The sequence below is a fragment of the Salmo salar genome, chromosome 17 (genome assembly GCF_965601325.2).
Source record: "Salmo salar chromosome 17, fSalSal1, whole genome shotgun sequence".
In the NCBI taxonomy this organism is placed as follows: domain Eukaryota; kingdom Metazoa; phylum Chordata; class Actinopteri; order Salmoniformes; family Salmonidae; genus Salmo; species Salmo salar.
In genome coordinates, this window is record NC_138307.1 from 28,450,001 (window position 1) to 28,463,197 (window position 13,197).

At 47.9% G+C, this 13,197-nt stretch overlaps 1 protein-coding gene across 6 annotated transcripts in view; it reads right to left on the reverse strand.

Moving 5' to 3' along the window:
- vps8 (VPS8 subunit of CORVET complex) overlaps nt 1-13,197 on the reverse strand; it is a 194,367-nt gene that overhangs the window by 118,873 nt on the left and 62,297 nt on the right. For 5 of the 6 annotated variants that reach the window (XM_082963730.1, XM_082963731.1, XM_082963729.1 and 2 more), the window contains exons 13-19: nt 12,019-12,189; nt 11,126-11,200; nt 10,993-11,028; nt 9,919-10,009; nt 7,566-7,612; nt 7,200-7,289; nt 5,741-5,787 (exon numbers count right to left, since the gene is read on the reverse strand). In XM_082963730.1, the coding sequence (XP_082819856.1) occupies nt 5,741-5,787; nt 7,200-7,289; nt 7,566-7,612; nt 9,919-10,009; nt 10,993-11,028; nt 11,126-11,200; nt 12,019-12,189 (557 nt within the window). The remainder of the gene's footprint in view (nt 1-5,740; nt 5,788-7,199; nt 7,290-7,565; nt 7,613-9,918; nt 10,010-10,992; nt 11,029-11,125; nt 11,201-12,018; nt 12,190-13,197) is intronic. The other variant, XM_082963732.1, reaches the window with a different exon arrangement.

The following is a 13,197-nucleotide window of genomic DNA, read 5'->3' on the forward strand; positions in this document are numbered from 1 at the left end:
ATCTTGTAATAAATAATGTGGAAATGGAGCAAGTTGAGGTGACTAAACTGCTAGGAGTAACCCTAGATTGTAAACTGTCATGGTCAAAACATATTGATACAGTACTAACTAAGACTGGGAGAAGTCTGTCCATAATAAAGCGCTGCTCTGCCTTCATAACAACACTGTCAACAAGGCAGGTCCTACAGGCCCTAGTTTTGTCGCACCTGGACTACTGTTCAGTAGTGTGGTCAGGTGCCACAAAGAGGGACTTAGGAAAATTGCAATTGGCTGAGAACAGGGCAGCACGGCTGGCCCTTGGATGTACACAGAGAGCTAATATTAATAATATGCATGTCAATCTCTCCTGGCTGAAAGTGGAAGAGAGATTGACTTCATCACTACTTATATTTATGTTGAATGCACCGAGCTGTCTGTCTAAACTACTGGCACACAGCTCAGACACCCATTCATACACTACAAGACATGCCACAAGAAGTGTCTTCACAGTCCCCAAGTCCAGAACAGACTATGGGAGGTGCACAGTACTACATAGAGCCATGACTACATGGAACTCTATTCCACATCAAGTAACTGATGCAAGCAGTAAAATTAGATAGAAAAACAACAGATAATAATACACCTTATGGAACAGCGGGGACTGTGAAGCAACACAAACATAGGGACAGACACACGCGCACACACACACACACACACACACATAGATTTAGTACTGTAGATATGTGGTAGTGGTGGAGTAGGGGCCTGAGGGCACACAGTGTGTTGTGAAATCTGTGAATGTATTGTAATGTTTTTAAAATTGTATAAACTGCCTTCATTTTGCTGGACCCCAGGAAGAGTAGCTGCTGCCTTGGCAGCTATTGGGGATCCATAATGAATACAAATGCTAGGAGGCTCTGGGGCAGGGACGGGACCATAATAGACTGATAATAGAATTCTCTGGAGCAGGGACGGGAAGCTGTTCTTAAGTGAAGGAAGGAGCCTTTTAGTCCAGTCAGAGTGCAGCAGAGAGTAGAGTAGCAGCCCCTTCGGCACAGAGATGGACAGAGAAAGGAAGATCTTTCTCTCTCTCTCCAAACTAAGGCCGACCACCACAAAGGGTTATGAAAGAACAAACTGAAAGCACGTTCACACAGGAACAGAAACTGAAAGCACGTTCACACAGGAACAGAAACTGAAAGCACGTTCACACAGGAACAGAAACTGAAAGCACGTTCACACAGGAACAGAAACTGAAAGCACGTTCACACAGGAACAGAAACTGAAAGCACGTTCACACAGGAACAGAAACTGAAAGCACGTTCACACAGGAACAAACTGAAAGCACATTCACACAGGAACAGACAAACTGAAAGCACATTCACACAGGAACAGAAACTGAAAGCACGTTCACACAGGAACAAACTGAAAGCACATTCACACAGGAACAGACAAACTGAAAGCACATTTACACAGGAACAGACAAACTGAAAGCACGTTCACACAGGAACAGACAGACTGAAAGCACGTTCACACAGGAACAGACAAACTGAAAGCACGTTCACACAGGAACAGACAAACTGAAAGCACGTTCACACAGGAACAGACAAACTGAAAGCACGTTCACACAGGAACAGACAAACTGAAAGCACGTTCACACAGGAACAGACAAACTGAAAGCACGTTCACACAGGAACAGAAACTGAAAGCACGTTCACACAGGAACAGAAACTGAAAGCACGTTCACACAGGAACAGAAACTGAAAGCACGTTCACACAGGAACAGAAACTGAAAGCACGTTCACACAGGAACAGAAACTGAAAGCACGTTCACACAGGAACAGAAACTGAAAGCACGTTCACACAGGAACAGAAACTGAAAGCACGTTCACACAGGAACAAACTGAAAGCACATTCACACAGGAACAGACAAACTGAAAGCACATTCACACAGGAACAGAAACTGAAAGCACGTTCACACAGGAACAAACTGAAAGCACATTCACACAGGAACAGACAAACTGAAAGCACATTTACACAGGAACAGACAAACTGAAAGCACGTTCACACAGGAACAGACAGACTGAAAGCACGTTCACACAGGAACAGACAAACTGAAAGCACGTTCACACAGGAACAGACAAACTGAAAGCACGTTCACACAGGAACAGACAAACTGAAAGCACGTTCACACAGGAACAGACAAACTGAAAGCACGTTCACACAGGAACAGACAAACTGAAAGCACGTTCACACAGGAACAGAAACTGAAAGCACGTTCACACAGGAACAGAAACTGAAAGCACGTTCACACAGGAACAGAAACTGAAAGCACGTTCACACAGGAACAGAAACTGAAAGCACGTTCACACAGGAACAGAAACTGAAAGCACGTTCACACAGGAACAGAAACTGAAAGCACGTTCACACAGGAACAGAAACTGAAAGCACGTTCACACAGGAACAAACTGAAAGCACATTCACACAGGAACAGACAAACTGAAAGCACATTCACACAGGAACAGAAACTGAAAGCACGTTCACACAGGAACAAACTGAAAGCACATTCACACAGGAACAGACAAACTGAAAGCACATTCACACAGGAACAGACAAACTGAAAGCACGTTCACACAGGAACAGACAAACTGAAAGCACGTTCACACAGGAACAGACAGACTGAAAGCACGTTCACACAGGAACAGACAAACTGAAAGCACGTTCACACAGGAACAGACAAACTGAAAGCACGTTCACACAGGAACAGACAAACTGAACGCACGTTCACACAGGAACAGAAACTGAAAGCACGTTCACACAGGAACAAACTGAAAGCACGTTCACACAGGAACAGACAAACTGAAAGCACATTCACACAGGAACAGACAAACTGAAAGCACGTTCACACAGGAACAGACAGACTGAAAGCACGTTCACACAGGAACAGACAAACTGAAAGCACGTTCACACAGGAACAGACAAACTGAAAGCACGTTCACACAGGAACAGACAAACTGAAAGCACGTTCACACAGGAACAGACAAACTGAAAGCACGTTCACACAGGAACAGAAACTGAAAGCACGTTCACACAGGAACAGAAACTGAAAGCACGTTCACACAGGAACAGAAACTGAAAGCACGTTCACACAGGAACAGAAACTGAAAGCACGTTCACACAGGAACAAACTGAAAGCACATTCACACAGGAACAGACAAACTGAAAGCACATTCACACAGGAACAGAAACTGAAAGCACGTTCACACAGGAACAAACTGAAAGCACATTCACACAGGAACAGACAAACTGAAAGCACATTCACACAGGAACAGACAAACTGAAAGCACGTTCACACAGGAACAGACAGACTGAAAGCACGTTCACACAGGAACAGACAAACTGAAAGCACGTTCACACAGGAACAGACAAACTGAAAGCACGTTCACACAGGAACAGACAAACTGAAAGCACGTTCACACAGGAACAGACAAACTGAAAGCACGTTCACACAGGAACAAACTGAAAGCACGTTCACACAGGAACAGAAACTGAAAGCACGTTCACACAGGAACAAACTGAAAGCACATTCACACAGGAACAGACAAACTGAAAGCACATTCACACAGGAACAGACAAATTGAAAGCACATTCACACAGGAACAGACAAACTGAAAGCACGTTCACACAGGAACAGACAAACTGAAAGCACGTTCACACAGGAACAGACAAACTGAAAGCACGTTCACACAGGAACAGACAAACTGAAAGCACGTTCACACAGGAACAAACTGAAAGCACGTTCACACAGGAACAAACTGAAAGCACGTTCACACAGGAACAGAAACTGAAAGCACGTTCACACAGGAACAGACAGACTGAAAGCACGTTCACACAGGAACAGGCAGACTGAAAGCACGTTCACACAGGAACAGACAGACTGAAAGCACGTTCACACAGGAACAGACAAACTGAAAGCACGTTCACACAGGAACAGACAGACTGAAAGCACGTTCACACAGGAACAGACTGAAAGCACGTTCACACAGGAACAGACTGAAAGCACGTTCACACAGGAACAGACAAACTGAAAGCACGTTCACACAGGAACAGAAACTGAAAGCACGTTCACACAGGAACAGACAGACTGAAAGCACGTTCACACAGGAACAGACAAACAGATGTCTTCTGGCAGCGGATTGACTCCCTTTGTTTATCATTTGTTTTTCATTTTTAATGCAGTTAGTTTGATCTGCGCTGAGAGATCTTTATTTTGTTTGACTGGGGTTCTCTTCAAGGGACAAAGTGTGCATTAAAGGGATATTTAAAAATAATTCTGCTTTATATTCATCAGCTCCAGCACCACCCCAACATCAACATATGTTAAAATGCCTAGTTTCTATGTTTTGTAGTAAAAAAATATGGAGAAAGATAAGTGTTTGAATTGACATCATCAACCAATTAGTAGGAAATGCCTACTCCAAATTGGTTAAAATCACATGATGCACACCGATGATGTCATTGGAAACACTTATCTTTCTCCATATTTTTTTACAACAAAACATAGAAACTAGGCATTTTAACATATGTTGATGTTGGGGTGGTGCTGGAGCTGATGAATATAAAGCAGAATTATTTTTAAATATCCCTTTAATGCACACTTTGTCCCTTGAAGAGAACCCCAGTCAAACAAAATAAAGATCTCTCAGCGCAGATCAAACTAACTGCATTAAAAATGAAATCTGGTGCCAGAAGAAATCTCAGTTTGTTCTTTCATAACCTTTTGTGGAGGTCAGCCTTCATTTTGAGAGACAGATTACAATTTGTATTTTTTTAATTTAACCTTTATTTAACTAGGCAACTCAGTTAAGAACAAATTCTTATTTACAATGACGGCCTACCCTGGCCAAACCCGGACAACACTGGGCCAATTATGCGCCGCACTATGGGACTCCCAATCACAGCCGGTTGTGATATAGCCTGGAATCGAACCAGGATCTGTAGTGACGCCTCTTGCCCTGAGAAGTAGTGCCTTTGACTGCTGCGCCACTCAGGAGCCCAAAGAGAGAAAGATCTTCCTTTCTCTGTCCATCTCTGTGCCGAAGGGGCTGCTACTCTACTCTCTGCTGCACTCTGACTGGACTAAAAGGGGCTGCTCTCTGCTGCACTCTGACTGGACTAAAAGGGGCTGCTCTCTGCTGCACTCTGACTGGACTAAAAGGGGCTGCTCTCTGCTGCACTCTGACTGGACTAAAAGGGGCTGCTCTCTGCTGCACTCTGACTGGACTAAAAGGGGCTGCTCTCTGCTGCACTCTGACTGGACTAAAAGGGGCTGCTCTCTGCTGCACTCTGACTGGACTAAAAGGGGCTGCTCTCTACTGCACTCTGACTGGACTAAAAGGGGCTGCTCTCTACTGCACTCTGACTGGACTAAAAGGGGCTGCTCTCTACTGCACTCTGACTGGACTAAAAGGGGCTGCTCTCTACTGCACTCTGACTGGACTAAAAGGGGCTGCTCTCTACTGCACTCTGACTGGACTAAAAGGGGCTGCTCTCTACTGCACTCTGACTGGACTAAAAGGGGCTGCTCTCTACTGCACTCTGACTGGACTAAAAGGCTCCTTCCTTCACTCAAGAACTGCAGATGATATGAAGTTGAAAAATGTTGAACTGTCCCTTCAATGAATAAGCTAACAGAGTGCTGGGAATAGGCAACGCAAGGGCCATCAGACGCGATGTCTGTGTCAGTGTGTGTGTGTCTTACGTCCTCTGCAGCAGCAGACAGTAATCTACCATGACAGGCACCATGTCCTACGGACAGAGAGAAAGAGAGGGATGGAGGGATGAAGGGAGGATGGAGAGAGAGAGAGATTAGCTACTCAACCCAGGCAGCCTAAGCACAAGGACAAGCCTTAAAGGCCAATGGAAGACAGGTTTCAAGGTCCCGAGCGTTGTCAAACTGAACAGTGGGACAGATTAACGTGTGTATCGTGGGGTGTGTGGTGTGTGTGTGTATCGTGGGGTGTGTGTGGTGTGTGTGTGGTGTGTGTGTGTATTGTGGGGTGTGTGCAGTGTGTGTATCGTGGGGTGTGTGCGGTGTGTGTGGTGTGTGTGTGTATCGTGGGGTGTGTGTGGTGTGTGTGTGTGGTGTGTGTGTGTGTGTATCGTGGGGTGTGTGCGGTGTGTGTGGTGTGTGTGTGTATCGTGGGGTGTGTGTGGTGTGTGTGTGTGGTGTGTGTGTGTGTATCATGGGGTGTGTGCGGTGTGTGTGTGTATCGTGGGGTGTGTGCGGTGTGTGTGTGGTGGGGTGTGTGCGGTGTGTGTATCGTGGGGTGTGTGTGGTGTGTGTGTGGTGGTGTGTGTGCGGTGTGTGTGGTGTGTGTGTGTGTGTATCGTGGGGTGTGTGCGGTGTGTGTGTGTGTGTGTGTATCGTGGGGTGTGTGTGGTGTGTGTGTGTGTATCGTGGGGTGTGTGCGGTGTGTGTGTATCGTGGGGTGTGTGCGATGTGTGTGTATGTGTATCGTGGGGTGTGTGTGGTGTGTGTGTGTATCGTGGGGTGTGCACGGTGTGTGTGTGTATCGTGGGGTGTGCGCGGTGTGTGTGTGTGTATCGTGGTGTGTGTATCGTGGGGTGTGCGCGGTTTGTGTGTGGTGTGTGTATCGTGGGGTGTGTGCGGTGTGTGTGTGGTGTGTGTATCGTGGGGTGTGTGCGGTGTGTGTGTGGTGTGTGTGTGTGTGTGTGTGTGTGTCGTGGGGTGTGTGCGGTGTGTGTGTGGTGTGTGTATCGTGGGGTGTGCGCGGTTTGTGTGTGGTGTGTGTATCGTGGGGTGTGTGCAGTGTGTGTGGTGTGTGTATCGTGGGGTGTGTGTGGTGTGTGTGGTGTGTGTATCGTGGGGTGTGTGCGGTGTGTGTGGTGTGTGTATCGTGGGGTGTGTGCGGTGTGTGTGGTGTGTGTATGTGTATCGTAGGGTGTGTGTGTATCGTGGGGTGTGTGTGTATCGTGGGGTGTGTGTGGTGTGTGTGGTGTGTGTGTATCGTAGGGTGTGTGTGTATCGTGGGGTGTGTGTGTATCGTAGGGTGTGTGTGTATCGTGGGGTGTGTGTGTATTGTGGGGTGTGTGTGGTGTGTATGTATTGTGGGGTGTGTGTGGTGTGTATGTATTGTGGGGTGTGTGTGGTGTGTGTGTATTGTGGGGTGTGTGTGGTGTGTGGGGTGTGTGTGTACCTGGAAATGTTGTTCCATGACCTGTATCTTGCCGTGTTCTGGACATTTCTTCACTGAGCGCTCCACATACTGGAACAGAATCTCAATCATCTAGACAGGAAGTACAGTCAATCAGTCAATCAATCAATCAATCAAATCAGTCAATCAGTCAGTCAATCAGTCAGTCAATCAGTCAGTCAATCAGTCAGTCAATCAGTCAGTCAATCAGTCAGTCAATCAATCAGTCAATCAGTCAATCAATCAGTCAATCAATCAGTCAATCAATCAGTCAATCAATCAAATTAGATAGATTTCTTTGTGGAAGGGGGGTGGGTAGGAAAGGAAGGGAGGGAGGAGGGAAGGATGAAGGGTGGAAGAGGGATTCACCTTGTCTGCCACTACACCTTTCCTCTTTGCTGGGTCCCCAAACAGTCCTGGAAAAATAACAGACATTCACAATACATCAACACAATGACTCATAAAGGGTTGTGTGTTTTCACTTTAGTGAGAAAAGAAAAATCGATGTAAAAACTGCTATTAAAAGGTAGAATGGCCTCTGTGCCATCAGTGAAAAGGCCTCCAACAGAAAGCCCTCAGAATGTAAAGTACTGTAGTGTATGAATGATTCAAGGACAAACAGTGAAAACACGCTGTCCTTCGTAGTACAGAAGAGACCAGGCTTTCCACACAGTAGATCTTATAGTACAGAAGAGACCAGGCTTTCCACACAGTAGATCTTATAGTACAGAAGAGACCAGGCTTTCCACACAGTAGATCTTATAGTACAGAAGAGACCAGGCTTTCCACACAGTAGATCTTATAGTACAGAAGAGACCAGGCTTTCCACACAGTAGATCTTATAGTACAGAAGAGACCAGGCTTTCCACACAGTAGATCTTATAGTACAGAAGAGACCAGGCTTTCCACACAGTAGATCTTATAGTACAGAAGAGACCAGGCTTTCCACACAGTAGATCTTATAGTACAGAAGAGACCAGGCTTTCCACACAGTAGATCTTATAGTACAGAAGAGACCAGGCTTTCCACACAGTAGATCTTATAGTACAGAAGAGACCAGGCTTTCCACACAGTAGATCTTATAGTACAGAAGAGACCAGGCTTTCCACACAGTAGATCTTATAGTACAGAAGAGACCAGGCTTTCCACACAGTAGATCTTAGACCTTCAGAAAGAGGTTTTCTAAAGGCTGGTTTTCAGTTGGTCTATCAACATGTCATGTAGACAGCTGTAGCAGTGACATCATGAACATTCTATTGATGTCCGACATCAACCTTTTCGTAATGAAAAAGTAGAAACCAAAAACGACGGGCTGCCTGGTGGTTGAAAATAGCAAAAAAGCTGTATTTTAACACCAATAAACCCATCCATTTAAATCATCCGTTTAAACAATCATTTAGTAGATGTCAATCCAGCAAACCAGGCAACTAAAAACAACTTCCTTAACAATATTTTGATTGGTTTCTAGATTGTTAGCTAGCCTGTTCAAATTGCCTTTACCTCCCTTATCTCACCTCATTTGCTCACATTGTATATAGACTTATGTTTCTACTGTATTATTGACTAAGTTTGTTTTACTCCATGTGTAACTCTGTGTTGTTGTATGTGTCGAACTGCTTTGCTTTATCTTGGCCAGGTCGCAATTGTAAATGAGGGGGAGAGGGGGGGAGAGGAGGGGGAGAGGGGGGGAGAGGAGGGGGAGAAGAGGGGAAAGGGAGAAGGAGAAGAGGGGAGAGGGAGAAGGAGAGGAGGGGAGAGGGAGAAGGAGAGGAGGGGAAAGGGAGAAGGAGAAGAGGGGAGAGGGAGAAGGAGAAGAGGGGAGAGGGAGAAGGAGAAGAGGGGAGAGGGAGAAGGAGAAGAGGGGAGAGGGAGAAGGAGAGGAGGGGAGAGGGAGAAGGAGAGGAGGGGAAAGGGAGAAGGAGAAGAGGGGAGAGGGAGAAGGAGAAGAGGGGAGAGGGAGAAGGAGAGGAGGGGAGAGGGAGAAGGAGAGGAGGGGAAAGGGAGAAGGAGAAGAGGGGAGAGGGAGAAGGAGAAGAGGGGAGAGGGAGAGGAGGGGAGAGGGAGAAGGAGAGGAGGGGAAAGGGAGAAGGAGAGGAGGGGAGAGGGAGAAGGAGAAGAGGGGAGAGGGAGAAGGAGAGGAGGGGAGAGGGAGAAGGAGAGGAGGGGAAAGGGAGAAGGAGAAGAGGGGAGAGGGAGAAGGAGAAGAGGGGAGAGGGAGAAGGAGAGGAGGGGAGAGGGAGAAGGAGAGGAGGGGAAAGGGAGAAGGAGAGGAGGGGAGAGGGAGAAGGAGAAGAGGGGAGAGGGAGAAGGAGAGGAGGGGAGAGGGAGAAGGAGAGGAGGGGAGAGGGAGAAGGAGAAGAGGGGAGAGGGAGAAGGAGAAGAGGGGAGAGGGAGAAGGAGAGGAGGGGAGAGGGAGAAGGAGAGGAGGGGAGAGGGAGAAGGAGAGGAGGGGAGAGGGAGAAGGAGAGGAGGGGAGAGGGAGAAGGAGAGGAGGGGAGAGGGAGAAGGAGAGGAGGGGAAAGGGAGAAGGAGAGGAGGGGAGAGGGAGAAGGAGAGGAGGGGAGAGGGAGAAGGAGAGGAGGGGAGAGGGAGAAGGAGAGGAGGGGAAAGGGAGAAGGAGAGGAGGGGAGAGGGAGAAGGAGAAGAGGGGAGAGGGAGAAGGAGAGGAGGGGAGAGGGAGAAGGAGAGGAGGGGAGAGGGAGAAGGAGAAGAGGCTATTCACCCAGTACAGCCTTGGCGGTGCCCTCATGGAAGGACCAGGCCAAGGACAGAGCCTCAACAAAACGTTCCTGTTTCAACAGACAGTCCACCCGCTGTGTGAGAGAGAGAAAGAGTTAGAGCAGTGAATGTCTCCAGCAGTACAGGTCCATTAAATCCCCCTCAGAGACACAGGTCCATTAAATCCCCCTCAGAGAGACACAGGTCCATTAAATCCCCCTCAGAGAGACACAGGTCCATTAAATCCCCCTCAGAGAGACACAGGTCCATTAAATCCCCCTCAGAGAGACACAGGTCCATTAAATCCCCCTCAGAGAGACACAGGTCCATTAAATCCCCCTCAGAGAGACACAGGTCCATTAAATCCCCCTCAGAGACACAGGTCCATTAAATCCCCCTCAGAGACACAGGTCCATTAAATCCCCCTCAGAGAGACACAGGTCCATTAAATCCCCCTCAGAGAGACACAGGTCCATTAAATCCCCCTCAGAGAGACACAGGTCCATTAAATCCCCCTCAGAGAGACACAGGTCCATTAAATCCCCCTCAGAGAGACACAGGTCCATTAAATCCCCCTCAGAGAGACACAGGTCCATTAAATCCCCCTCAGAGACACACAGGTCCATTAAATCCCCCTCAGAGACACACAGGTCCATTAAATCCCCCTCAGAGAGACACAGGTCCATTAAATCCCCCTCAGAGACACAGGTCCATTAAATCCCCCTCAGAGAGACACAAGTCCATTAAATCCCCCTCAGAGAGACACAGGTCCATTAAATCCCCCTCAGAGAGACACAGGTCCATTAAATCCCCCTCAGAGACACACAGGTCCATTAAATCCCCCTCAGAGACACACAGGTCCATTAAATCCCCCTCAGAGAGACACAGGTCCATTAAATCCCCCTCAGAGAGACACAGGTCCATTAAATCCCCCTCAGAGAGACACAGGTCCATTAAATCCCCCTCAGAGAGACACAGGTCCATTAAATCCCCCTCAGAGACAGATCACAGGTAGAATGATATAATAGATAACCTTTAGTTTTAGAATGGTATGGTGGCAAGTCAGAGAGACACTTACCTCCCTCCAGTTCCTCAGAGTCATGATGTGGGCTGACTGGAACAGAGAAAAGGCCTCAATTAGACAACGCTTGTGTTTCTCCTTCCCCTGTACACACACACACACACACACAGTGACATATACAGAGACCTACCTTGGTCCCCAGTAGTACCATCTGTCCTGCGTAGCTGCAGACAGACTGGTAGCAGGCCTTCTCTCCTACTAGGGCCTAAAACACACACTTTTAGTCTGGAGAGCAGAGGTCAAAGGCCAGGACACTGTTATTCAGAGTGAAAATCAACTGAAATCATCCATGACTGCTACTTCTCAATAATACTTTTAGATACAAATGTGGCAAATATATGCCAAGAATCCTGAACAAGACCTTTGTACGGACTCAATGATTATCTCAGGAAGATCCAAAACATCATGGTCCTGATTGGTTGATGTTGACTCTGAATGACTCCATGTAGAGGTATGGGAGACAGGTGGGGGGGAATCACTGGTGACCCCCTGCTCCTTGATTTAACAGCTTCAGTCCCCCTGAAGACAGTGACTAGGACGTTGGTCCTGTATGATTGGACAGAGCCACCTGCTCTACACCAGGTTAGAACCAGTGATGTAACTGTTTCATTCCAGGTAATGGTCTGTAACCTTACCAGCTGGTTTCAACAGTTTGGTGTTTAGTAGTGAAGGTAGTGGAGACTGATTCTTCAGGGGGAGAAATTATCTTGTGCAACCTTTTCCCACTAGCCAGCCTAGTCCTGTCCTGTCTGACCCTGCTCCATAACCCTTAACCTTTGACCCATTAAACTTACCTGACACCCTCTACTACCACTGACCTCTAACCCCTCACCTGTGACCTTTGCCAGTGCCAGGTGATGCCTTCCCCTCTACAGCTACTGACCTATGACCCCCTTTCCATGCCCTTTCACCCCTACCACTTCCCTACCATTACTTCTCAACCCTCACTATCTATCTACCCACCGCAACCTCTCTACCGTCACCTCTGACGTCTGACCCTGACCCCTCACCCCTGACCCTCACCAGCGCCTGGCTGACGTTTCCCCCCGTGGCCAGCGATTTAAAATGGCTGCTGTTGTAGACCAGCTGCACCTCAGCCACGTCCAAGCTCTCCAGCTCCTCCTGGCTGGGTCGGTCCACCACACGCAGCTTCTCCCCACTGTCCATCACCACCAGGGTACGACTGTTGATCCACTGTGGAGGGGGAGGGGAAACACAATTAGTGAGTGGCTGTGAAAGAGAGTCACAGAGAGAGAGACAAAGGGAGGGAGACGAGGTGAAGGAGAGGGATAATAACAGAGGCAGGAGGTGAAGGGGAGGGATAATAACAGAGGCAGGAGGTGAAGGAGAGGGATAATAACAGAGAGGCAGGAGGTGAAGGAGAGGGATAATAACAGAGGCAGGAGGTGAAGGAGAGGGATAATAACAGAGAGGCAGGAGGTGAAGGAGAGGGATAATAACAGAGGCAGGAGGTGAAGGAGAAGGATAATAACAGAGAGGCAGGAGGTGAAGGAGAGGGATAATAACAGAGGCAGGAGGTGAAGGAGAGGGATAATAACAGAAGCAGGGGGTGAAGGAGAGGGATAATAACAGAGGCAGGAGGTGAAGGAGAAGGATAATAACAGAGAGGCAGGAGGTGAAGGAGAGGGATAATAACAGAAGCAGGGGGTGAAGGAGAGGGATAATAACAGAGAGGCAGGAGGTGAAGGAGAGGGATAATAACAGAGAGGCAGGAGGTGAAGGAGAGGGATAATAACAGAGGCAGGAGGTGAAGGAGAGGGATAATAACAGAAGCAGGGGGTGAAGGAGAGGGATAATAACAGAGAGGCAGGAGGTGAAGGAGAGGGATAATAACAGAGGCAGGAGGTGAAGGAGAAGGATAATAACAGAGAGGCAGGAGGTGAAGGGGAGGGATAATAACAGAGGCAGGAGGTGAAGGAGAGGGATAATAACAGAGAGGCAGGAGGTGAAGGAGAGGGATAATAACAGAGGCAGGAGGTGAAGGAGAGGGATAATAACAGAGAGGCAGGAGGTGAAGGAGAGGGATAATAACAGAGGCAGGAGGTGAAGGAGAAGGATAATAACAGAGAGGCAGGGGTGAAGGAGAAGGATAATAACAGAGAGGCAGGAGGTGAAGGAGAGGGATAATAACAGAGGCAGGAGGTGAAGGAGAGGGATAATAACAGAAGCAGGGGGTGAAGG